A 23919-nucleotide genomic window follows, 5' to 3' on the forward strand; every position below is an offset into this window, starting at 1 on the left:
CCCCAGGCTGGTTCGCGGAGCAGCTCCTGGCTGGGAAGGGGGAGCCCAGACCCTGCATGGGGGGTGACTCCCCACCCCCTGTGGATTCCAGTGGGGCGGCAGCACGAGGAGGATGAAAGAGCATCTCTGGCAGGATCAGAAGAGGGAGGATGAACAGCAAATCATAGAATCCCAGACTGGTTTGGGTTGGAAGGGACCTTAAAGCTCACCCAGCTCCAACCCCCTGCCACGGGCAGGGACACCTTCCACTAGAGCAGGTTGCTCCAAGCCCCTGTGTCCAACCTGGCCTTGAACACTGCCAGGGATGGGGCAGCCACAGCTTCTCTGGGCACCCTGTGCCAGCGCCTCAGCACCCTCACAGGGAAGAGCTTCTGCCTCAGAGCTCATCTCAATCTCCCCTCTGGCAGGTTAAAGCCATTCCCCTTGGCCTGTCCCTACAGGCCCTTGTCCAAAGCCCCTCTCCAGGTTTCCTGGAGCCCCTTTAGGCACTGGAGCTGCTCTAAGGTGTCCCCTTCAGGAGCCTTCTCTTCTCCAGGCTGCCCCAGCCCAGCTCTCTCAGCCTGGCTCCAGAGCAGAGCTGCTCCACCCCTCGCAGCATCTTCCTCACTGCCCTCCCTGCAAATCCTGCCCCCAAAAGGGGCTTTTCCACCAGCTGGTTTGCCTGGTGGGAATTCCGAGGTGTCTGCAGCAGCCTCGTGGCCCTGCAGCCAGGCCAGGCACTGAAGGACTGAAGGTCCTGCCTGGTCTCCCAGATTCCCCTAACACTGTTTATCACAGCCCCAGGTTCCTGTTGCCTGTGTGAGCCCGCTGAGGGCTCGTAAGCAGCACTCCCATGGGTTTTACAGGCATCCTGTACCCAGGGCCAGTTGCTCACAGCTTTGCTAACTCAGCTAGATGCTGATTGTGGGTGTTTTTGGCAAGCAGGAGGTCCTGGGCGCTCTCCAGGGCTGCACGCAGGAGGCAGGCGGGTTTGGGATCCCAGCTTCTGGAACTGCTCTTTTCACACCTCAACCTGGCATAGCTTACCCACCACCGGCCTGCCCCCACATCCGCGGGGCCACTGGGGCTCCACAAGTGCCCCACTCGCGCCCTCGCACACCGGCTGCTGGGGACAACCGGCTGCCTTGAGCCTCCATCCCTCCACCTCTTCCTTCCCTCTCCTCAGCCACTGGTCACCACCGTCGCATCCAAACCTCCAATGGCACTTTTCAGCTCAACCTATTTTCACACCATCTATGGGCAAAGTCCCTGGTTTATTCATTTGTTTAGAAGGCACTTTTCCTGCTTTAATTAAGTGCTTCCAGACGTGCCTTGCACCAGCCTCCTCGCTCCCTAAACCCAGCGGCGGGGGAGGACACCCTCGGGGGGGGGGTCACCCTCGCAGGCTGCAGCTGAGTCTCAGGGTCACCGGGATTTTAAACATGATATTACAAAACAAACCCCCAAACCCGGGGGTCTGCCCGTGCCCCTCCCTCAGCCCCCTGGTCTCAGGCTGGGGTCCCTGCCCCGGGGGTGATGGGGAGTTAATGGGGGGCACCCCACTTAGCATCACAGAATCAACCAGGTTGGAAAAGCCCTTTAAGCTCATCCAGTCCAACTGCTCCCCAGCACTGCCAAGGCCACCACTAACCCATGGCACTGAGGCCTCGGCTACACGGGGTGTGAACACTTGCAGGGACGGTGACTCCAGCACTGCCCTGGGCAGCCTGTTCCAATGCCTGAGCACCCTCTGGGGAAGGAATTGTTCCTCAGCTCCATCTAAACCTGCCCTGGTGCAGCGTGAGGCCGTTTCCTCTTGTCCCATCCCTTGTTCCTTGGGAGCAGAGACCAGCCCCCTCCTGGCTCCATCCTCCTGTCAGGCAGTTGCAATAAGGTCCCCCCTGAGCCTTCTCTTCTCCAGACTAAACCCCCCCAGGTCCCTCAGCCGTTCCTCATCACACTTGTGCTCCAGGCCCTGCACCAGCTCCGGTGCCCTTCTCTGGCCCCGCTCCAGCACCTCAATGTCTCTCTTGCAGTGAGGGGCCCAGAACTGACACCGGATTCAAGGTGCAGCCTCACCAGTGCCCAGCACAGGGGGACAATCACTGCCCTGGCCCTGCTGCCGCACTGGGGCTGATCCAGGCCAGGACGCTGGTGCCTTCTTGGCTGCCCGGGCACAAGCTGCTCATGTTCAGCTCCGCCAACCAGCACCTTTCCCATGAGCAGGTTCCAACCACTCTTCCCCAAGCCTAGAGCGCTGCAGGGGTTGTTGTGGCCCGAGCGCAGGACCCGGCACTTTGCCTGTTGAACCTCTCCCGCTGCCCGCAGCCCATCGCTCCAGCCTGCGCTGGTCCCCCCGCTTGGAGCGGGCCCTGCCCCGGGCCCCGCCGGGTACAGACCCCCCCGCCCGGCGCCATCAATGAACCTCCTCAATGAACGTGACGTCGCACCGCCTTCTGAAAGAAGGCCACCCCACACCCAATCAGCGGCCGCCCCGCCCTCCCCGCGGTTCACCCACCAATAACAGCGCCGCCTGCAGCCAAAACACAAGCGTCCGCCAATGGGAAGGCGGCTGGGCGGGGCGCGGCGCCGGGGCAGCTGGAAGATTCGAACCGAACTCCCGTCGGGGCGGGCGGCGCGGCGGCAGCCAATCAGCGCGCGGGGGCGGGGCCTTCCCGGTGCTCTCCCCCCCGCCCCCCCGCCCCGGTCGCTCCCGGTGCTCGCTGCCCCCCCCCCGCGCCCCGATCGCGGTGCGGGGCCGTGCGGGGCCGCCCCGCCATGTCCGTGAACATGGAGGAGCTGCGGCACCAGGTGATGATCAACCAGTTCGTGCTGGCGGCCGGGTGCGCCGCCGACCAGGCCAAGCAGCTCCTGCAGGCGGCCCACTGGCAGTTCGAGGTACGGGACCCACCCCCTCCCCGCACTCAACCGGGACCGACCCCCCCCCCCGCACCTTCAACCGGGACCCCCCGCACCGGGACACCCCCCTGCCCGCAGAGCCGCGCTGTGTGTGGGGGGGTGGTTGAAGGCCCAGCCGCGGCCCACCGACACGCGTGGCTGGGCCGCTGCGCCCCCCCCAGCACACACGCGGCGGGGGGGGAACCGGCCCCGAGCTCCCCCGGGGCTATTTATACCCCGGCCGTAACCCGAGCTCGGCCCGGGGCCGGGGGGGCACAGGCTGTAAACACGGGGGGTGGGCTGAACCCCGTCCATAGGGCCCCCCTGCGTGAAGTGAGGGGGATGACAGGCGATCCCGAGTGGGTCGGGGAAGGGCAGCACCAGCCCCCCCCTCCCCGCATTAGGCCTGGCTTTGGGGCGGGGGGGTGGGAAGCACCTATGGGTGCACCCTGGGGTGGTCCCGCCGGGATGGGGGGTGTGTAACCGCGGGGGGGGGGCATGTTTTTGTCCCCCCTCCTTTTGTCCCGGTGGGCTGGAGCTGACACGTTGTCCCCACAGACAGCCCTGAGCGCCTTCTTCCAGGAGACCAACATTCCCAGCAGCCACCACCCCCCCCAGATGGTAAGTGGGACCCGCACCCCCCGTCCCCTCCCTACCCCCAAAACCACCTTCAAACCCACTCTAACATCCACCAACCCCCCCAAACCCCCTTGCCACCCCTCACCCCACAGCTCAGGACCCCCCCCGGACTCCCCCCAGGGTGCGCGGGGCTCTCGGCTCCCCTGCCAGCCATATTGCTCCGGCCCGGAGCAACACGCAGCCGGCGAATGTAAACACGAGCTAAAATGTCTGCCAGGAAATAGTTTGTCTCCGCGAGCATCGCACTGGAAGTTGGGCTCCCAAAGGCCACGGAACGGGGGGTGGCCCCGCTGCTGCCCCCCCCTTCTCCCCAAGCACCACTTGACCTTGGCCGAGGGCACGTCCCCTTGGCCGAGGGGAGGAAGTTCTTCCCCTCCGGGTGGTTTTTGTTGTGTTTGGTTTGGGTTTTCCGATTTCTTTTTCTTGTTGAAGGAACTCGGCGGTGCCGTGCGCGGGGGCAGGAGCGGATCTGGCCTAAGCCGATTTCCCCCCCCCCTTTCTCATTCCATCAGGGAATCACCAGCCGGCAGCACCGGCTCGGTCTCTCGGAGAAAGTCATTTCACCGCCCGGCTCCTGCCTAAACCCCGTTTATTTTCATCCCTCCTCCCCCTGCACATGTTCTTGCTGCTTTGGGGAGCTTGCAGAGGCTCATCCCATGGAAAACCGTCTTTCCCGGTGGGAGCGGGGCCGGCTCCAGGCCTCGCCTGTGTTTTCACACCACACGATTCCCATCGGGCGCTGCCGGAAGCGGGATGTAAACCAGCTCTGCCGAAACCCATCCCGCTGCCCGGCGCTCCTGGGGCCGAGCGGGACCCACCGAGCACGGCGGCTGCCCCATTGCCTCCCCCACCCGGAACAGGGGGACGGCTCCCCCCCCCTCTCCACATGGTGACAAAACACCTTTCACCTTCTCCCCAGACACCCCCCTCGCAGTTTGGGTGGCTTTTGGCTGTTTTACTCCCCCAGCACCCTCACTTCTGCAGCTGAACCCCCCCTGCACAGCTCAGGGCAGATGAGGGGCTCCATGGGTGCAGTTTCCATCTCTTTTCCCAGCGGCAGAGAACAAAGCAGCGTTCTGGTGGAGGGGGGGATGTCACCGTCACCCCCATGGAGGGGACGCTCCCGACACCCCACAGAACCCCCACAGGCTCCAGCTGTGGGGCATGGACTGACCCTCCAACAGCCGAGCGGCTCCTTTATAGAACTATAGACCTTAAAGCTCATCCAGTCCCAACCCCCTGCCACGGGCAGGGACACCTTCCACTAGAGCAGGTTGCTCCAAGTCCCGTCCAACCCAACTGTAAAGCCTTGGAAGAGGAAGGCAATGGCTACATGGCAGTTCTTTGGTGGTTTTGGGGGGGAGTGGGGGACACCTGCAGCACTCTGGCTGATCCTCCGATCCCAGGGGTCCCTCACCCCATGGATAGGATGGAGGAACACACATATATATATATATATGTACACACATACACACACACACACATATATATCTCTCACCCCCATTCTCAGAGTGCTTTGCTGAATTGGGCCCCCGCCAGCCCCTGGGCTCTGGCACAGGGCAGGGTCCGTTCCTCCTACCCTGGATTTCCCTCTGCCGGTGGGATCAGCTGCGAGCGGGGCCTCACATCCGGGGGGGGGGTGTCTGCCTGCCCATCACTTTCTCTGCTGCAACGGGGTATGAAGGGGAGTTGGGGGGCTCCTAGACCCCATTGCATCAGCCCCATCCCCACTGCTCCTCTCTGGGGGGCAGTGGCCTCCTCCCCAAACTGCCTCGCTGCAGGGCTTCGAGCATCCAGGATGCTCCAAGATGTCCTTCCCAGGCAGTCCCCCACCTTTACGGGAGCCACCAGACCCTTGGGCACCCCAAGATGAGCCAGAGCTGGGCTCTGAGCATCCCCTGGGGCTGGGGGTTGTGGGATGGGTCCCTGTGGATGGGGTTGGGACCCCAAACCAGACCGATCTGACCCCCCCCCATCCTCTGCCCCACAGATGTGCACCCCCAGCAACACGCCAGCCACGCCACCCAACTTCCCGGACGCTCTGGCCATGTTCTCCAAGCTGCGGACCTCCGAGAGCCTGCAGAGCAGCAACAGCCCCATCACCTCCATGGCCTGCTCCCCCCCGGGCAGCTTCAGCCCCTTCTGGGCCTCCTCGCCCCCCAGCCACCAGCCCTCCTGGCTGCCCCCCTCCTCACCCACCGCCCATGGCCTGCACCACCACCTCCACCACGGGCAGCCCGCCTGGCCCCCCGCGCCCCCGCCCGCTGCCCCCCCACAGAAAGCCGTGGCCACCATGGACGGCCAGAGATAAGACTGGGATGATGGAGGGGGGGGATTGGGAGGGTGGGATCGGGGCGGGGGGGGGGTCCGGGCCAGGGCGTTGGGAGCGGGGGCTCCCTGAGCAACGCACTGGAAGCATTTTCTAGGTTTTATTATTATTTTCGGGGGGGGGACACGCTGCACGAGAGCCTCTGCAGGAGCCGCCAGCTGGTCCTTTACACCCCCCCCTTTTTTCTTTTTTAAATATATAGCTATAATATATAAATATATCTAATGTATATAAATCCAGAGAGAAGGAGGCAGCTGTTGGATGGGGGGGGGGGTCCCTCTGGCTTCCCCCAGCATCCCTGCAGCAGGGCAGGAGAGGGAAAAGGGCGGGGGGAATAACACAAAATCAAGGGATGGAGGTGGCCATGGGGGCACAGAGCCATTGCCCCCCCCCCAGCTCCGGACTTCGCGGGTGCTTCTTGCAGCACCCGCAGCAAATGCACCCCTCCTCTGGCTTCCGAAATTCAGCCTGGCTTCTTGCACAGACCCCCCCTGACCCCCCCCGGCACCCCCAGGGCCTGGGGGGGGTGGGTATCAAGGTGAGGTCCCTGCGGGTGCTGTTCATGGCCCTTCCCCAGGGAGGGGGCAGCTGGGGAGGTTTTTAGTTTTCAAATCAATCTTGCTTAAAAAAACAAAGAAAAGACACAAAAAAAAAAAAAAAGAGAAAAAGCCAACCCCAGGTTGAAGGTTTTCTATTAATTTAAAAATAATAAAAAAAAAGGCAAAAAAAAAAAGAAATCCCTTTTTTACCAGCAGCTGTCCCGCCTGTTCTCTCTGCTGGGAGCACGTCCCCGGCAGGGCACCGGGAACGGGGGTCATGGGGGGGCCCCCCCGGGAGCTGCCACAGCCCCCAGGAGGCTGCACCCCCAGACAGGGGGAGCAGAGGGAAGGGGAGACCCTGGAGTCAGGGGGGTGTTAAGCTGGGGCCCCCATCCTGTGCTTTGCAACCCCTCCCCAAACCCCATCGCCCACCTGTGTGATGAGCCCCCCCCGGCCTCAGCGCTGTAGGACACCCAGTCCTGGTGTGCTCCAGGGCCAGGGCGATGCCTTCAGATTGTCCCCCGCTGCAGCCCGGCCACCAGCGGGAGGACGCGGGTGCTCAGCAGCCCCCAGTGCCCACCATGGGGTGGGCAGAGCCTGGGAGCTGCTCAGCCCTGAGCCCCGACCTCCCAGGCCACTCACTGTGCCTCCAGCCTTCATATCCCAGCCTGGTTTGGGTTGGAAGGGACCTTAAAGCTCACCCAGTTCCAACCCCCTGCCACGGGCAGGGACACCTTCCACTAGAGCAGGTTGCTCCAAGCCCCTGTGTCCAACCTGGCCTTGAACACTGCCAGGGATGGGGCAGCCACAGCTTCTCTGGGCACCCTGTGCCAGCGCCTCAGCACCCTCACAGGGAAGAACTGCTGCCTTAGATCTAACCTGAACTTCCCCTGTTTCAGTTTGAACCCATCACCCCTTGTTCTATCGCTCCAGTCCCTGATGAAGAGTCCCTCCCCAGCATCCTTGTAGCCCCCTTCAGACACTGGAAGCTGCTCTGAGGTCTCCACGCAGCTTCTCTTCTCCAGGCTGAACAGCCCCAATGTTCTCAGCCTGTCTCCATATGGGAGCTGCTCCAGCCCCTGACCATCCTCGTGGCCTCCTCTGGACTTGCTCCAACAGCTCCATGTCCCTTCTTATGTTGAGGACACCAGAACTGCACCCAGTGCTCCAATGACATCAATGTCATCAAATGACACCAAACAGCACACCCAGCACCTGGTTTAGTGCTTCAATAGCCCAACTCCATTAACATGGAATAAAACCCCAGCCCCCGCTCACGCCACAAGCCACTGGGGTCAAAACCCTCCCAAACGGGAATGCAGCAGCTCCAGAGATGCCAGCAAGGGCTGGAGGGGGCTCAAGGGCAGCAGCAAAGCAGCCCCCAGGGCAACAGGAGACCCCCAGGGTGGGAGAGACCTGGCACAGCACAACAGCCAAGGGAAACAGGGAGAAAAGGGAAAAAGCTCCAGCTGGGGCTACTCACCAAAGAGGGACACAGGCAGCACCCAGGGGGGACGTGTGGCTGCTGACCTCCCAGCTCAGCCCCAGCTGGGCCCTGCCTGCAAATCAATTAGTGCTGGGGGGGGGTTAAGCCCATCAACATCTGAGCCCACCCATGGGTGCAGGAGGGGCCTTGGCTGGCTCCCAGTTATCCCACTGCAAGTGGCACTGGGGGCACCCCCAAAGCAGGTTCCAGCTCCCTGTAAGGGAAGGAAGGGGGCGTCCCCCCAAGGCTGGGGCAGAGGCAGGTTCTGGTGCTTTGCTCCAAAGGGGAAAGCAGCCGGGTTGGTGCCACCTCCCCAGTGATGGCAGCAGCGCTGCGAGAGGGACAAGGGGGTGACAAAGGGGGTTTCCCCACGAGGGGAGCAGGACAGCAGCCGGGTGCTGCTCACCCATTGCAGAGCAACAGCAAGTCAATGGCTTGGACTGGGATTAGCCTTTGGTATGAGCCGGGTGCTGCTGCTGCTCTCCCACCCGGGTGCCCATTTGCTGCCTTCAGCAGCCTCCTCCTGCTGCTGCACTGCCGGGTGCCCCCAGCCCCACGATGGGGCCACGGGCTCCCACAGACGGCTTGTGCAGGGCAGGGGGTGCCCGGGTCAGCGTGGGGGGCACAGACCCTGGGCACAGGGAGGGCACCAGGGGCTGTTTCCAGCTCCTCCAGTGACACGTGGCTGCAGGCCAAGGGGTGCTGCTCAGCCCCTCCTGCGCATGAGAGGCAGGTCCCGAGCCAGGGGCCCCCCACTTGTGCCGCTTGGCTGAGCATCACTATTTTCTGCTGCTGGGCCACCAGGGTGCTGGGGTTTCAGCAGGGGCAGACTGCTCTCCTCATCCTCTTGGTCTTCTTCCATCTCTTCCTCGTCCTGCTTTGCTGGGTGACGCAAGGGGCAAAGGCTAAGCTTGCTCCCAGGGACACCAGCAGCAGCTCCTGAGGCCAAGCACCTCCCGGATCATCTGGATTTCCTCTTTCATGCGGGACTGTTCCTCCTTCCTCTGGGCGACCTCCTTGAGAAGATGCTGGTAGAGAGCCATGGCCTGGGAGAGGAGGGTGGCAGGGGTGAGCCCCGGGGAGGGTCCCTGCGGACCAGGACCTTGGACCCTGCCCCTGGGGACACTTGTGAACAGCATGTCCCTGCGCCGCCCAGTGCCGTGCAGGATGACATCCCTCTCTGGTCCCTACCACTGCTGGGTTTAGCCTTTGGATGAGCCAAGGGCGCTTGGGGTGGGAGACGAGGCCCATGAAGTGCTGATGGAGCCTCTCAGCTGCACAAGGAGCAGACACAGTTCCCAGCCACAGGTCAAGCGTGGGGAAGGGAGGGATGGAGAGGGTGGTGGGGCCAGAGCTCCAGGGGCACGGAGCCTCCAGCTGGCAGAGCTGAGGGCACCGGCTCTCTTAGACCCACAACTCACTGATGGCAACGTGGGGAGGACCCAAAGCAGTGTTTCAGCCCCAGCTCTTCCTCCCTGAAACTCCATCCCTTTCCCAGCAGCAGCGAAGCCCCACGTGCTGCCAGGTGCTTGGGCTTAAACCAGACCTTGGTCTGAAAGCAGCACAGCCCCAGAGAAGGGAACTGGGAGAGCCTCTACCTTGGAGATGTGGCTCTCGTTGGCTTCTGCCGTCTTCAGCTGCCCCATGCCACGGAGCCAACCCGAGAGCCGCCAGTGGTGCCGGGGCGGGCACGTCCCCCTGGCCCAGGACCGCCCCGGCCTGAGCCGGCTGCGCAGCGCTGGGAGGGTCCCGCCCACGACGTCGGGTGTCCCGATGGCCACGTCCAGCAGCTGGGACAGGCTGCGCGAGGCCCTCGCTGCTGCTGCGGCCGACGGCAGAAGGGTGAGAGGCAGCGGGAACCGGAGCTCTGCCCCGGCGCCGGCCCCGGGCCCTGCTCCCGGGGGTGCAGCGACCGCTTCCCCGCCTGCTCTTCATTGGCCACCGCCCGCCGCTCCTCGACGCCGATTGGCCGCACCCGCTGTCCGTCCCCGCCGGGGGCGGTGCTGCGGAGCACCCCCGCCGCCAGGCGGCGCCCGCGGCCTCCCCCGTCCCGCAGCGCCGGGCCCGGCCCCGCTCCCGGGAGGTGAAACGGCGCAGAGACCCCCCCGTGCGGCGTGCTCCGGCGGGGCGGGAGCGCGGGGTCAGGGATGAAGACGCCCCGGGGCAGGAAGCTCACCCTCTGCGGAGGGAGCCTGCACCTTCACCCCCGAGCCTGGCGGAGCTGCGGGCTCAGGAGCCCCGCAGACACCCCCGGGGCAGGTCGCAGCCCCAAACCAGCACCGCACCACCCCAGCACGGTGGGAAGGACCTTGGGGCTGAGGTTCCCTGCTGAGGGAATGGCAGCCAAGGCCCAGGCTCTATCAGGCCAGGCAGATGCTATGTCCTCACATCCACCAGCCCCAAACCACCGTCTCCCCGTGACCCACGGGGTACCAGCCTTCCTAAAGCAGACAGGGATTTGGAGACAGCTCCTGGCTTCACAGCAGCCAACTGCTTCTGGCTTCTAGTGAAGCAAAGCCCGAGGAGAGCTCGGGCTGTGGTGCTAACTATGATCCCTAGGACACAGCTCAACCCTTTGCTCACTTGGGGCTGTGGTTCCGTGCTCTCTACCCAAAGTGAGCCCAAGTGGGGCAAGAGCAGGCAAAAAGCTTGCTTCTGGCAGGCGTGACAAGCAGTGGGGAGAGCAGAGCAGTGCTGCTCACATCTTCCGAGAGGAAGAGCATGGTCCAATGCTAGCTCAGAGCAATGGGACACATGCAGACATCTGCAAGGACTCCACACACTCCAGTGGATCCATCCTATAACCCTCCCAGCACAGGCCTGTGTTCCTGAAGCAGGCTGAGGAGCCGTGCTGTGCTCCCAGAGCACAGCCAGGATTTGTTCCTAGTACTTGGAAAAGACAGGAAACCCAGCCCCAGGCTTCAGCCCTCAGCCAGCTCCGAGCCCCCGTGTCCTCTCTTCAGCTCCAAGCCCAGCCGCTTTGGTGCGGGACACACTGGTTTACTGCTGCTGGGGCCTGCCCTGCCCAGACACTGCCTGCCCCTCGCCACCCCAGAACACATTCAGATGCTGGAGGGGAAGAGAAGGATGTCACAGAAGTTGAAGAAGCAAAAGGCCTGTTAGAGACAGCAGTGCTCTTTGGAAGCAAGTGATTTGTTCCTCACCTCAGCAGGCTGGAAAGTGGTACACGTTCTAATGGAGTGTGTTTGTCTGCCTCAGCAAGGGCTAGATCACAGTTGGGGAATTTATTCTTCAGTCATCCTGGAGACAAAGCCCTTCACAAGCCCCTTGTGCTGCTTTCTCAAGTGTCCCCTCCAGCCAAGGATTAGTGTCACACAAGAAAGGAACAAGCTGTGAGTCCTGCTTCCCTGTGGAAGAGGCTGCAAGCTGCCAAGTGAGCCTGGTTACAGCAACAGCCCCACAGGCCAGGCACAGCGGCTGTTCAGAGGGGACAGGCTGCACAGGAGGCACCAAACCTGAACATCCTCTGCTTTGGGAGCAGGGTCAGTGTGTTTTGGAGAGCAGAGCTGCATTAGAGGCAGATCTTGTTCCAACTCCCCTTCCTGACAAGACTCTGCCACAACTCGGCAGCCCCAGGCAGCTCCAGGAACAGTGCCTGGGCTTGCAGTGCAGACATGTGTTCAAGTGAGAACCAAGACCCCACTTGCTTTGCCCCTGCAGAACAAAAATGACCCAAAGCTCACAAAATGCAATGGCTCCAGCCCCTGACTGAAAACCTTCATGCTCCTACAAGAATGAAGTTGTCTTATGCCTATAATTGATGCCTTTTCATGCATGTTTCCTTGTCTTGTGGAAGCCAGGCCAGGGGCAGCGCCAGGTCTAGTCGTCGACAGTGATGTTGCGAAAGAGATAAGCCATGGACTCGCCGTTGTGGATTCGTCGGATGGCTTCAGACAGAATCAAACTGATATCCACAGTCTTTATCTTGGGGCACTGCAGCTTCTGGACCTCGTGAGGAACTGTGTTGGTTACTACCACCTACGGAGTATCAGAAAGAGAAGAGCATTAGGTGTGCTGCCGATACGCTCGCCCTCACCGAGCTCCTTGCTGCTGCACGGGTCAGGGGAGAGTTCCTTGGGGGCAGGAATAAAGAGTAAAAGAAATGGTCTCCCCCAGGTGACAGTTACTGCTGATGGAACCAACATAAACCAACTCGACAACAGCCAGCTCCACACAGGCTGAGGGGTCCGTGTCGGCTGCAGGAGCTGACATGTTTGTTATCAAGCGTGAGGTTTGCAGTATCCTCTCCATGCACACAGAACTGATCTGATCTCAGGAAGCATGCACCACACAGGTTTCTTCTTCCCCCTCCTGCCCATGAAGAGCCAGGGAACTGAGAGCTGATGTTCAGCTTGAGCAGCACGATGATGAAAACTGAAAACTGGGATGACTGATGAAAGCAGTCATTGATGAGCTGTGTGGCAGGGGAACAACATCAGCTGGTGGGTTTTGGTGCCCTACATCAACCCAGCCACCAGAGCCTCAGTCAGGGAGCAGACCCACCTCATCAATGGAGGATTCCTCGATGAGACGGGGGGCATCTGCTGACAGGAGCCCATGAGTAGCCATCACAAAGATCTTGTAGGCTCCACGCTCTTTCAGGATCTCTGCAGCAGCAACAAAGCTTTCCACATCATCAATGATATCATCCTGAGAAGACACAGAAATATGATCAAACCCAAAGGTGACTGTGCCTGCAGGCCAGGAGTGGATCTTCAAGGCACTGCAGCTTTGGCCACGTGTAAAACAGAATCCCTGGCTACTTCAGCTGCTGTTGGGATGTGAGGACAGGCACCTGTGAAAGCCATTTCCCTCCTGGACAGACCCTTTTGCTGGTGTGCAGAACAAACATTGTGACTTGGAAAGAAAGGAGACCCTGCACAAAACCCAGCAGAGCCTGTCTTCAGCAAGGTGGGTTTATCATGGTGATAGTAGCTGCATGTTGATGACTTACACTGCAGCATGGCACAGCAAGGATGAGAAGCTCAGCAAGGTTTTCTGGATGGTTGGGGGGTTTTTTAAACATTCCAGAAGATTTTTCGCTGCATGTCCTGGATTTGTGGAGTATTTGTAGAAACATGACATTTGTAGCTCTAAAGGAGCAAGGAAATTTCAGGGCTTAAAGCACTGAAGTGCAAAGGGTTTTTAACAGAAAGCTGAAATAACCCAAGCCACCAGGACAACTGGAGAAAACAGTGGCAACAATCACATTCCCAACCCTCTCCAGCAGTTCCTCCTCTTCTCTAGGATAAAGCAGGCCAAGAGAAGATGCTGGGAGGAAGCCACCCCCCTCCAACCCTCCTCTCCATCACACTCATACCACAATGATGGCAATTCTTCCTCCAACATCTCCAACCACAGTTATTGGTGGTTTCTCCTTGGCCATCATCACTAAAGGAAAAAGAAAAGCCCAGGTGAGTTACCCTGGAGTCAAACCACAACAGCTCCACCACACGAGAGGCCCAGCCCTTAACTACATCTTACACTGGTGCACAGGCACGTGCTTCATGTTATCCTGACACCCACCTAAACAGGTGACCACTGGTTTAACCATCGTTTTCATAGAATCCCAGACTGGTTTGGGTTGGAGGGAGCTTAAAGCTCACCCAGTTCCAGCCCCCTACCACGGGCAGGGACACCTTCCACTAGAGCAGGTTGCTCCAAGCCCCTGTGTCCAACCTGGCCTTGAACACTGCCAGGGATGGGGCAGCCACAGCTTCTCTGGGCACCCTGTGCCAGCGCCTCAGCACCCTCACAGGGAAGAGCTGCCTAAGATCTAACCTAAATCTCCCCTCTTCCAGTTTAAAGCCATTCCCCTCTTTTTCCCCTCCTCCATTTCCCCTGACATAAACAGCAGTGCTGCACAAAGATGAAACTCTCTGTTTCTGTGGGGACCTTGTACTGACCTCAGAGACAGGAACCAAACCCAAATATCCAACAGGCCCCTGTGCAAGGAAAGCTCCAAAGCAGTACCTCATTTATGGGCAATATCAGTGACTTTCTGTGCTCCAGAACAGGACTTGAAGAAAAAGGGGTATCTCCTGAGCGGGAACATCAAATGGGCTTCTCTGAGCAACACCTCTCAAGGGCATATGCTTTACAAGTACAGTTCTTCACCTGCTGGACCCACTAACTCCTCTGGAGGATGTGAGACCCACACTGCAGCCTGCTTGCTTCCTCTCATCTCACCAAACACACGAGGCTCTTTCAGAGGGTGTAAGGACCTTAAAAATACCTGCTCAGGCACAGAAAGCTTGATTTGCTTCTGCGAACTTCCTTTTCTGACAATTATTTGTTTTAAAGGGGATTAATGGAAAGAGCAGGACAAAACCCGGTTCAAACCCAGTTCTCTAAGCTCAGTGCAGGCAATAATTGGAAGCAAAGGGACACACTGAGGAGCTGGTTGACACATGGTGAAAAGATGTACTGGGAAAGCAGGTTCCACTCCTGCCTGCCTAGCTGTGCACTGACATGCTCCATGCAAAAACTACACGTGTAACAGGCTTCATCCTGAAAGCAACAGGAAAAATAACAGAGATGTGAACTCGGGTGCACTGAGGGTGTCCAGATGTAACACCAAACTGCAATCAGCTTCTGATACAGGCTGCCCATAAGCCAAACCTCTCCCCTGCCAGAGGTTTATACAGGGAATGCAGCACAGAAGGGACACAGGGGTGGGCATGGGTGGGCCATGAGGTGACAATCTGGGCTGATCTAACCACTGAAGCAAAGAGGAACACCCAGCATTTATAACACTTACCTGCCCCACCTGCACTCCCCAGGTTTCATGCTCTCTATGGGGAGTGCAAAGTGTCCTACCAAGGCCACAGAGGCTTCTCCAGTGCCAAGGAGGTTTGGACACCCTAAAAAGGGAGATTTTTCTCCTTTAAGATAACCTACTTCAACAGAATACTTGAGCAGCATGAGAACACAGGCCAGTGCCCACCAGAAAGCCTGTCTGAAGAGTGATTTCTGCCCTCCTGAGTCAAGAAGGTCCTACACAAAACTCCCCATCCTGCACAGCAGGCTGCTGCAGCACTATTCCCACAGCTCCTCAGTGCCTGAGAATGCTGAGTGAGTCAGTCTGAGGGATGTGATGAAGGCAGTTATAAGGACCACAGCTCCAAAGAGCCATGTGGAGAGCAGTTCTTCACACACACCACCAGCTCCACACACTGGTTCTCCACCAGCCGACCAAAACTGTACAGAAGGTGGCCAAAAGTTCTGGTTTGACCAAAGTTACATTACTCCCTGCTGGGTATTGCAGGTGAAGTCACAGCTACCTTGGACTTGAAGAGTTAACTGCTCTTTGGAGAACATTTTCAGCTTGCTTTGCCTGATTCCTGAGTCTATCAAATGCAAAGTCATGTCTAAATCCTGAAGGGAAAATATTCTTAGGAGAAGGGAAAACGAAGATTAAGCATCACAAGAGGTAAGCAGACCATTTCAATTCTAGGCATCACCTACCTGCTGGGATTAGTTATTAGTTTGTTATCTAGCTTGAGCAGGAACAGAACTCCCAGCAGGAGCTGTGGAATACCAAAAGGATTCCACGTGGCTGCTGTCCCACCCTTGCTGCGCATCCACAGATGAGACCCATTTCTGTTTACAACAGCCAGGCGAGGGAAAATCCCCTTCTAAGCAAAAAACAGGCCCAAGGAGCTGAAATTCAGCACTATTTTACCCAGAAACACATGAAGTTTCAGTAAATCCATTCCATAAAGGAAGCAGACCCATTCCTTGCTATGCTCAAAGGCTAACACAGCAGCTACAACATGAGCAGCACTTCCCATCTCTTGGGGTTTAAATGCTGTATTTCAAGTCTCCTTTAGTTTCCAGGGATGGTAGGCAACACGTGGACCTACCCGGATCCTAAAGAGATGTTCTCCCTTTTTCTTGTTCAATTTTCTCTGCAAAAAAAGAGAAAACAATTGCAAGCCAAAGATCTACCCACAAGCACATCAAATCCAGTGTGAGGAGAGCTTACACACGGGTTACTGCAGCCAGATTCTTTTGCTTTCAAAATCTTTGAACATAAAGATGTGCTATGAAAAGGTAAAACATGATTTGAGTAATAAAGAACGTTCTCCCTCTCAGACACAAACCCCTCTATTTGTATGTAGACAGGAGAGGGCAACAGAAGGAAGCCAGAGCTGTACTTCTGCCTGGTGTAACCCCTTGGATTATGTAGGGGTTTAAGTTAAAAGAGTTGCTGGGTTTTTTCTGGAGTCAGAAAAGATGCTTGTGGGTCTTGTAGCTTCAGGGGGGGATAATAAAGAAAAGAGGGGGAAAAACCCAAACTGACCACCAGTTTGATAAAACAAGACTATCAAAGAACACTGAGGGGTGGTGGGGATAGAAGTTCACCAGCCAAACACTCAAACCTACACTTTCATTCTGATGTAATATACACTAAAGCACCTCCCATCAAAAGCAGTGTTATCACTGGCACAAAGAACCAGCGTTCTCAGGTGCACAAGCCTGTTGCAGTCAAAAATGGATTAAGAAATCATAGAATGGTTTGGGCTAGAAGGGACCTTAAAGCTCATCCAGTTCCAACTCCAATGGTAAATGCTAAACCCAGTTCTGTTTTGGAGCTGCCAATGTGGATTAAAGTGCTAATTACCAAGAAAAGGAATGTTGCATTTGCAACAGAGCCCATGAGCAAAAAGCTGCTCAAGCTGTTCTGTGAGAGAGAGACCTGGAAGGACACGTAACAGCCCCAAGCCCAGCCTGGACACAGGGAAGAGACAGAGGGAGGCAAGCAGGAACAGACCTGTGGTCACTCCTGTTTGTAACCCAGACTTTCTTCCCTCACCCGTTTGCTGGGCTCTGGGCTGGAAGCAGACCTGCAGCTATCTAGACGAAGGACTGAAATGATTTAACAGATGGTGCTCCACTCCTTTTCTCTAGGAACCACGCAGAGCCCACATGCACTTGGTAAAGCACAGCCCCAAACCGGCTGCAAGTCTGGAGCCACACAGAGCACACAATCAAAGAGAACAACCCTGGAGTGACATCCTGCCCCAAAGGCTCTGATCTGTGGGCTCTGAGCGATGGGAGCTGCTGCTGCTGCTTCAGCACAGCACTTGAAGAACTGCAACTGGAAGTACCTTTGGCACTTTTCTGTTATACCTCCATATGACACCAAACCAGAGCATCAGATGAGACTACACGCTCAGGACAATAAATAAGCCATTACACTACATAAGACTCATTAAAGGCACATGATCTCTACTATAATAGGGATAAAAGGTGCACACCAGGAGGCAGCAGCCCAGCCAACTCACTAGGAAGCCCATGAAGAACACCATAAAGCACAAGTCATCACTGCAGGGCTCTGGGGCTGCTCCCAGATGTGGTTTCACCTCTCTTCTGGCTGGAACACAACTCAGGGAACCCTGACCTGCAGAGCCTAGAGGGGGAGGACAGGCTGCTCCACACCAGTGTGGCTGTGGCTCAGAGCAGGATGCTCCAGCATTAGTCACAGCCACCTCCTAACTGCCCAGACCCAGGTTTGTGGTAGTTGAGCCCTGCAGAATGCTTCTGTTCTGACACGCAGAGGTTTCTCTGGCCAGTTTTGATGTAAGGAAGCATACAGCTCTGAGCTGCATGTGTCCTACCACTCACAAAGCACCCAGGGACACAGCTGAACCCTACTGCACTCTGCCATCACGCCTTACACCACTGGGACCGCTGGTGGTGGCACACATGGCAGGAAGAGCTGACCAAGGGGTTGGTTTGCTGTGCCACTTGAGGTGGGAAGACACTGCTCAAATGCCTGGCTCAGACAAGAAAATAGGTGTATAAAAGAGGGGAAATGCAGACACTCACAGCATTGCCACCCCTGTCCCTGCATAGCTGCATTTCCACCTCTGCCTGCCAGAGCAAAGCTCTATGATAGAGGCTGCAGCACAACCAGGATGCACCAGAAGCTTCCAGACTGCTTTTAGACACAGTACCTCAGTATTGTGCACCTCCAGCAAGAGAGCCCAGCTCACTCAAAGCCAGAGATCTATCAGATTAGACACCTAGAGACAAAAGCAACTTTCTCCTGAGAGTTTTGGCCAAGCTGGCCCCATACTCCACCCCACTGACAGACAGCTACCAAGCCCCAGCTTGACTGTGTCACATTCCTGCCTTAGGCATGCAGGATGTAAGGTCATTACTCAAGTTTTTGCAGGAGATGCAATAAGAAAGTGGTGATCCACAGCAGATTACTTGTGTGAGGAGTGAAAACCATTTGCCACTGGAACCATAATTAAACTGGGCAAGGGCACGTCTCTGTATGAGCTGCCATTTACCAGCAGCACGAGCTCCCACAGCTGAGCTGCCGTCAAGTGAAATAAGAGTGGAAGTAAGAACACAGTCACATCAACGCCCTGGCAGCAAATGTCAGCTAGCAGTATTCGGGAGGACAGCATCCTCTTCAGAGCAGGCAGGGAAGGAAAAGGCCAAGAGTAGCCACATACATTCCTGTTTTGTTGGAAAAGCGTGAAAAAATGCCCTTCAGAAGGGGGACAAGCAGGATGAAGCCCAAAGCTCCACTGCCAAACCTCACCTGGTGCCCAAGGCCCAGAAGGGGTTTCTCCAGCAACACAAGCATTGTTTAACTGACTGTATTACAGTGAGTGATGATGGGGTGAGGTAAAGTGCCTGCAGCCTTACTCGCCTGCCCTTCACAACCTGCCCACAAACTGGCTGGATGCTCTCCCTGAACTTCAAGAGGAGACACTTAGCAGCAGCCATAGCCACTGCTGGTGTATGAAGCTTGGCTGCATGAGGGGTAGCTCCTCACCACACACAGCAGCACACAGCTCTTCCCACCATTGCTTCTCAGCCACATTCACTGCACTCAGTTCCTGTCCTACCTAGAAAGCTAAAAGCCCTCCCAGGAGGGAGCTGGATTTTGGTTGTCCTGACTGCTGCTGTTGCAGGAACACAAGCAATCCAAAGGGGATGGCATGTCCCAGAACATAGGTTGCAAAGTCCTTTTGACTTTGCACTGTGCTCCCAAATCAGCAGCTTACCAGTTGATGGCAAGAGCTGAGGAAGCAGCTCAGCAACGCTCCTGGAGGCACACAAACCCCACAACCTTGTCAAAACACACTGGAACACAACCACTTGGCTGCCAAGATGAAGCTTTTCAGCAGTGGCAGGAGAGGAAGACAAAGGCCAGCCCTCCCCTGCACGCTGGGGACAGGGGCCTGTCCCCACATTAGTAACATTTGTGCATTTCTTTTCTGTTTGATGAGCTCAATGAGTTTTGGTGCTGAGCACTGTAAAAGCATCACCTTGAGCAGAGGTTGGTCAGGCTGGCACTGTTGAGTGGGCACAGCCAAGGAGAACAAGACTGATGCTTTGCATGGTCAGAAAGAGTTCAATACAAATCTTCCCCTCTACCTTCTCCTACAACTTGCTGGTATCAACCTTCTCACTGGTCCAACTGCCATTAGGTTGGTTATAGCTACATGCCTGAACTAACAGCAATTTCCCACCAAACTTTCCATTTGTTTTTGCCCAAAGGAAAGCAGAGAAGCTCCATCTTACACGGCAGCTCCAGGCCAGGATGCACAGTTGCGTTTTTGACCATGGGAGGGGAGTGACGTCCATCGTCCATGTCCTGCTCTGTGCACTGAGCCTCCCCGTGGATCACTGCCAGCCCCAGCCGCAGCCTCTCAGCGTAGGACTGAGCCCTGCAGGACAACCACAGCACGTCAGGAAGAGGTTGGGCTGATGGAACACACCTCTCCCACACCCAACGGGGCAAGCAAAGGCTGCACCTCTGTGGCTGATTCCCAGCAAGAAACTTCATCAGAAGCAAACTTAACATCCCAAAGCCCCCTCGGCTCCAGCACGGGGGTCTCGTGGCGTCCCTCCAGCTGATAAAAGCTCTCTGAGATGGTCAGGCACTGCTGAAACTCCTGCAGCAGGTCTGATCCTAACCCCACGTGAGCCACCCAGACTTCCAGAGTTTACCCCCACAGGGCTGGGACTGCACAATTCAGCTGCCCATCTGCACCACTGCAGATGTTCATCCCATTTCCAGGCACGAGGGACTTACACACCAGGCTGCTGACCCATTTGTGACCCTCCCCTATTTTTCCTGGTGTATTTCCATCAGCCCAGATCTTTTCCGAGTTACTTTTAACCAGTTCGTAAAACATCCATTTACCTTTTAGCTGCATCAGGAGATTTGGCTACAATAACTGCATTTCTGTAGTCTGGGATCTGGATGTGATAAAAAGTTATTTAAGTAAAGATCTTATTGGTACAGATTTGATACATGGATGAAAAATCACACCCCCTTCTCCTTCCCCAGACCCAAATCTTCATTCTGTGCCCAGAACCACAGAATGGTTTGGGTTGGAAAGGACCTTAAGATCATCCAGTTCCAACTCTTGCAGCCAATTCTGTCTGCAGAAGGTCCCCCATATGGAGAAGCCTTAATCCCACCGTGTGGGCATAAATCATCATCCTGTGCACATGGAAAATACGACCTCATGGCCTGCCCCAGCCCTGCTGCACTCAGCATTCCTCTCCTCAGCCTCAGACAAAGTCTATCAATAACTCCACCCCAGAACAAAGGGCGAGGGGAGCAGCAGGACAGGATTTAAAAGGTGATTAGAGGCAGGAGGATGCAGAGGAGCTCTCAATGGCACTGACTCTACAGAGAACAAGCTCGTCTTATGGGCAAGAGTTTGGTTTCTATCCAGGTACAATCGTACCATAGAACATTTTCTCACTTGCCTAAGAAACAAGCAGTAGGTACCCCCTAAGAAAGAATTCGGTAACAGAACAACTGACCCAGCCTGACAACAAATTGCATAAGCAGAGGCCCAATGCTGCTGTCACATTAAGACAGGTTGATATATATACAACTAGAGTAACCTCACTTCTTCCTGTATATACTGAAGCAAGAAAGGGGATGCTCTCAGGTTGTCTACTGGGAAGCTGAAGAAGCCTTGAATTTCCTTTTGGTGAAGGTCCATTGTGATAATGTGTGTTAAACCTAAGGAAAAGGGGAAAAAAAGAAAGGAGATGAGTCCCACACAGCTGGAGATCCTCAATAGCTCCACTTCCAGACTATTCCAGCTATTACACCCCTGCCAGGTGCTGAAATAAGCATCAACAGGTTCATGTGAAGAGTTCCAAAGACAGAAGGAGAACCAGGCCTGTGGTAAGGCACAGCACTGGGCTGATGCTGTATTTCAACACGTCACTTCCAGGGCTGCTTCCCAGGTGTGAGTTACAAAGACATAACATTAAGCTGAAGAAAATGAACACCCCAAAGCAGCTGGAGAGCTCAGCAGCATGTCCCAGCACCGGGTGGGAGAAGAGAAGGACAGCCAGCCTCCTGCCATGCTGCTGCTCCCCGGGACACCCACCTGCCTTGGCCAGCATGGAAGCCAGCAGCTTGCAGACTATGGAGCCCCGCTTCCTCATCTTGCTCTGTTTGCTGTAGGGGAAGTAAGGGATGACCCCAATGATGTTCCTGGCACAGGAAGTCTTCAGTGCATACGCCATGATCAGCAGCTCCATGACAGCAGTGTTCACATCTCTAGAGTTGAAACCCATTCCAGATGTTAGCGTTTATCCAATGCAACTCCTTTTCCTTCGACACACCTCTCACCAAACCTCCCAGCAGATAATGCTACAGCTTATGTTAACGTATGTGAGAGCCAGCTTGTGCTCATGGAGCTCCTGCCATCGTGCCACAGCACATTACAATTGGCTGGTACCTGACAGGACATGACGTCAGCACTCAAGAGCTGTGAGCAGAATTTGATCCTGTGTTCTCACATGAGGTATATGATGATTTCCCTCCACCAGCACACCAAAAAAGGCTTTTTTCTTCATTTATGTTGGAATAAATGCCACTTCATAGAGCGTACTTTGAAATAAAATAGTCTTTTAAAGCAGCAGCTCACATGCAGCCAACATGACTTCATCCTCACTGGATTTACCAGGGTATTTTTAATGTATGGCAGGTTAATTTTCGTGCCTTAAGAAACCCTGCATTTTGGAGCAGTACAAAGTCCAGGTGCATCACCTGGGTGAAGGTCAGCATCTCCATGCTGTCATCTAGAGATGGAAGGAATGGCAGCACAGCAAATGCTGAACAACTGTTCAAGCAATACACACACCCAAAACCCCCCTTTCAGTCAGCTTCTCCATGATGGTTGGACTTGATGATCTTAAAGGTCTTTTCCAACCTAGTTGATTCTGTGATTCTGTGGCTGCTGTGGCCCAGCACCAGTGCATTAAGCTGCATTTTAATTCATTTTGGGACGGGGGAAGAAAGCCAAACCCTTTTCGTTCCTTAAAACCAGCACCAAGAGACACTTTGTGCATCCCCCAGAGTGACTCAAGCCCATTTGGGAAGCGAAGAACAGACACTTCAGAGAAGACAGAGGGACAGCAATGCTCCTGCAGTCCTGCCCGCCCTGCCTGGGGGTCTCAGCACAGCCCACACCACCCCCCAGCCTGGGCCCCAGGAGGGCAGTGCTGGTGGTGGCTCAGCCAAGGAGCCCGGGTGGCAGAGCAGGGCTGACAGGGCCATGGTTCCACACACAGCATGGAGCAGCCCAGAGCTCTGCACACACTGCTTGAGGTCCTCTTTTCCTCCTGACCAAGGGGACACCTTCCCCAAGAGCTTAGAGATCCCATTTTCCAAGCCTCAATATGTGTGACCCATGACCAAGCTCTAACCATTCCCATTGCCCCATTGCTCCCCCCTTGCTTTGGGAATGAACCTCCACTTGTGCTTGTTTGGGAGCACTTTGGGTCTCTGTTCTCCCTCCCTCCGGCCCCACCACAGTGTCCTTGACACACAAGAAAGCTTTGTTAGCTCTGAAGCACCCAGCCAAGAATTACATAAAACATACCCCTGCCACACAGGACTACGAGCAAACAAAGGGCTGTTTCTTCCCTTTGGTGTTTTAGCTGTGCCAGTGAGGCCGTGAGAGGAGAAAAAGATGCTACTATCAGTGTTATGTAAAAACAAAATGGACAAGTTTAAGCCTGTTTAAAGTTCATCCTGGAATTCAATCTTTTCCATCACTATTTTTCAAGCTACTCTTGAAAAAAGATATATATTCACATGGAAAGCAGATAGAGAACAAGACTGCTCCTGGGAGAAAAGAGTTACCACTGATTTCAAAAGGCACCTGTAGTCCTGGTGCTGCTGTGGGGCACTGGTGGCCGTATCATAGAATCCCAGACTGGTTTGTGTTGGAAAGGACCTTAAAGCTCATCCAGTTCCAACCCACTGCCACAGGCAGGGACACCTTCCACTAGAGCAGGTTGCTCCAAGCCCCTGTGTCCAACCTGGCCTTGAACACTGCCAGGGATGGGGCAGCCACAGCTTCTCTGGGCACCCTGTGCCAGCGCCTCAGCACCCTCACAGGGAAGAGCTTCTGCCTTAGATCCAACCTGAACTTCCCCTGCTTCAGTTTGAACCCATCAGCCCTTGTCCTGTCACTGCTGTCAGCTGGTTACCAGGACATTTAGTGCCAGCTCTGCTACCCCCCGCCCCCCTCTCCAGCAGCCTGGAGCCTCCTCCCTGCTCTTCCTCCCTGCCCAAGCCATTCCCAGAGATCCCTGTTCTCGGGGCTGAGCAAATGGCTTATGTGAAGCTGCGACAACCAGCACCAACACCCAGCACTAAAATACTAATTTCTCTTTTAGTGTATCACTAAATCACCAACTCTCATTTTCCTACAGTACAAACGTGAGCTATTTGCTTCTCCCTCATCCAAATGCTAGCCCACACTTCACCACTCTCGGACAATACCTGTCTTTGTAGCTTCCTCAGTTCTGCTCTGTGCTTTCTGGACAGACAGCCTGCATCAAACATTCAGGTCTTTCTGTTCTCTCTTCACGCAGGCTGTGAATTCACACTGCAGCATAACAAGGTTGTTTCCCCTCTCTACTCCCTTCCTACTAGGTCCTATTATGCTGTTTACTTTTCAAACCTCTACCGAGTGTGGAAATCCTCTTCTTACATTATTCAACACAGTTGTTGG

General features: G+C 56.0%; 3 protein-coding genes across 9 annotated transcripts in view; 1 reads left to right on the forward strand and 2 right to left on the reverse strand.

Moving 5' to 3' along the window:
• Positions 1–2561: 2561 nt before the first annotated feature.
• UBALD2 (UBA like domain containing 2) lies at positions 2562–6509 on the forward strand. The gene is made up of 3 exons (XM_030505696.1): positions 2562–2877; positions 3436–3498; positions 5507–6509. The coding sequence occupies exons 1-3, from the start codon at positions 2758–2760 to the stop codon at positions 5825–5827; spliced, it is 504 nt and encodes a 167-aa protein (XP_030361556.1). The 5' UTR covers positions 2562–2757; the 3' UTR covers positions 5828–6509.
• Positions 6510–7481: 972 nt separating this feature from the next.
• LOC115616836 lies at positions 7482–10593 on the reverse strand. The gene is made up of 4 exons (XM_030506596.1): positions 10573–10593; positions 9863–10049; positions 9469–9761; positions 7482–8916 (listed from the first exon to the last, which is right to left on the reverse strand). Exons 1-4 carry the CDS (start codon positions 10591–10593, stop codon positions 8776–8778), a joined length of 642 nt encoding a protein of 213 aa, XP_030362456.1. The 3' UTR covers positions 7482–8775.
• A 376-nt stretch (positions 10594–10969) lies between these two features.
• PRPSAP1 (phosphoribosyl pyrophosphate synthetase associated protein 1) overlaps positions 10970–23919 on the reverse strand; it is a 35790-nt gene continuing 22840 nt past the window's right edge. For 5 of the 7 annotated variants that reach the window (XM_030505688.1, XM_030505694.1, XM_030505695.1 and 2 more), the window contains 7 exons: positions 21280–21452; positions 20788–20903; positions 20067–20122; positions 19442–19587; positions 13212–13282; positions 12395–12541; positions 10970–11869 (listed from right to left, as the gene is read on the reverse strand). In XM_030505688.1, coding sequence (XP_030361548.1) covers positions 11711–11869; positions 12395–12541; positions 13212–13282; positions 19442–19587; positions 20067–20122; positions 20788–20903; positions 21280–21452 — 868 coding nt within the window. In that variant the 3' untranslated portion in view covers positions 10970–11710. Of the gene's footprint in view, positions 11870–12394; positions 12542–13211; positions 13283–15810; positions 17673–19441; positions 19588–20066; positions 20123–20787; positions 20904–21279; positions 21453–23687; positions 23791–23919 lie in introns of those variants that run through there. The other 2 variants (XM_030505691.1, XM_030505689.1) reach the window with 2 other exon arrangements.

The sequence above is a fragment of the Strigops habroptila genome, chromosome 14, assembly GCF_004027225.2.
Source record: "Strigops habroptila isolate Jane chromosome 14, bStrHab1.2.pri, whole genome shotgun sequence".
Taxonomy (NCBI): domain Eukaryota; kingdom Metazoa; phylum Chordata; class Aves; order Psittaciformes; family Psittacidae; genus Strigops; species Strigops habroptila.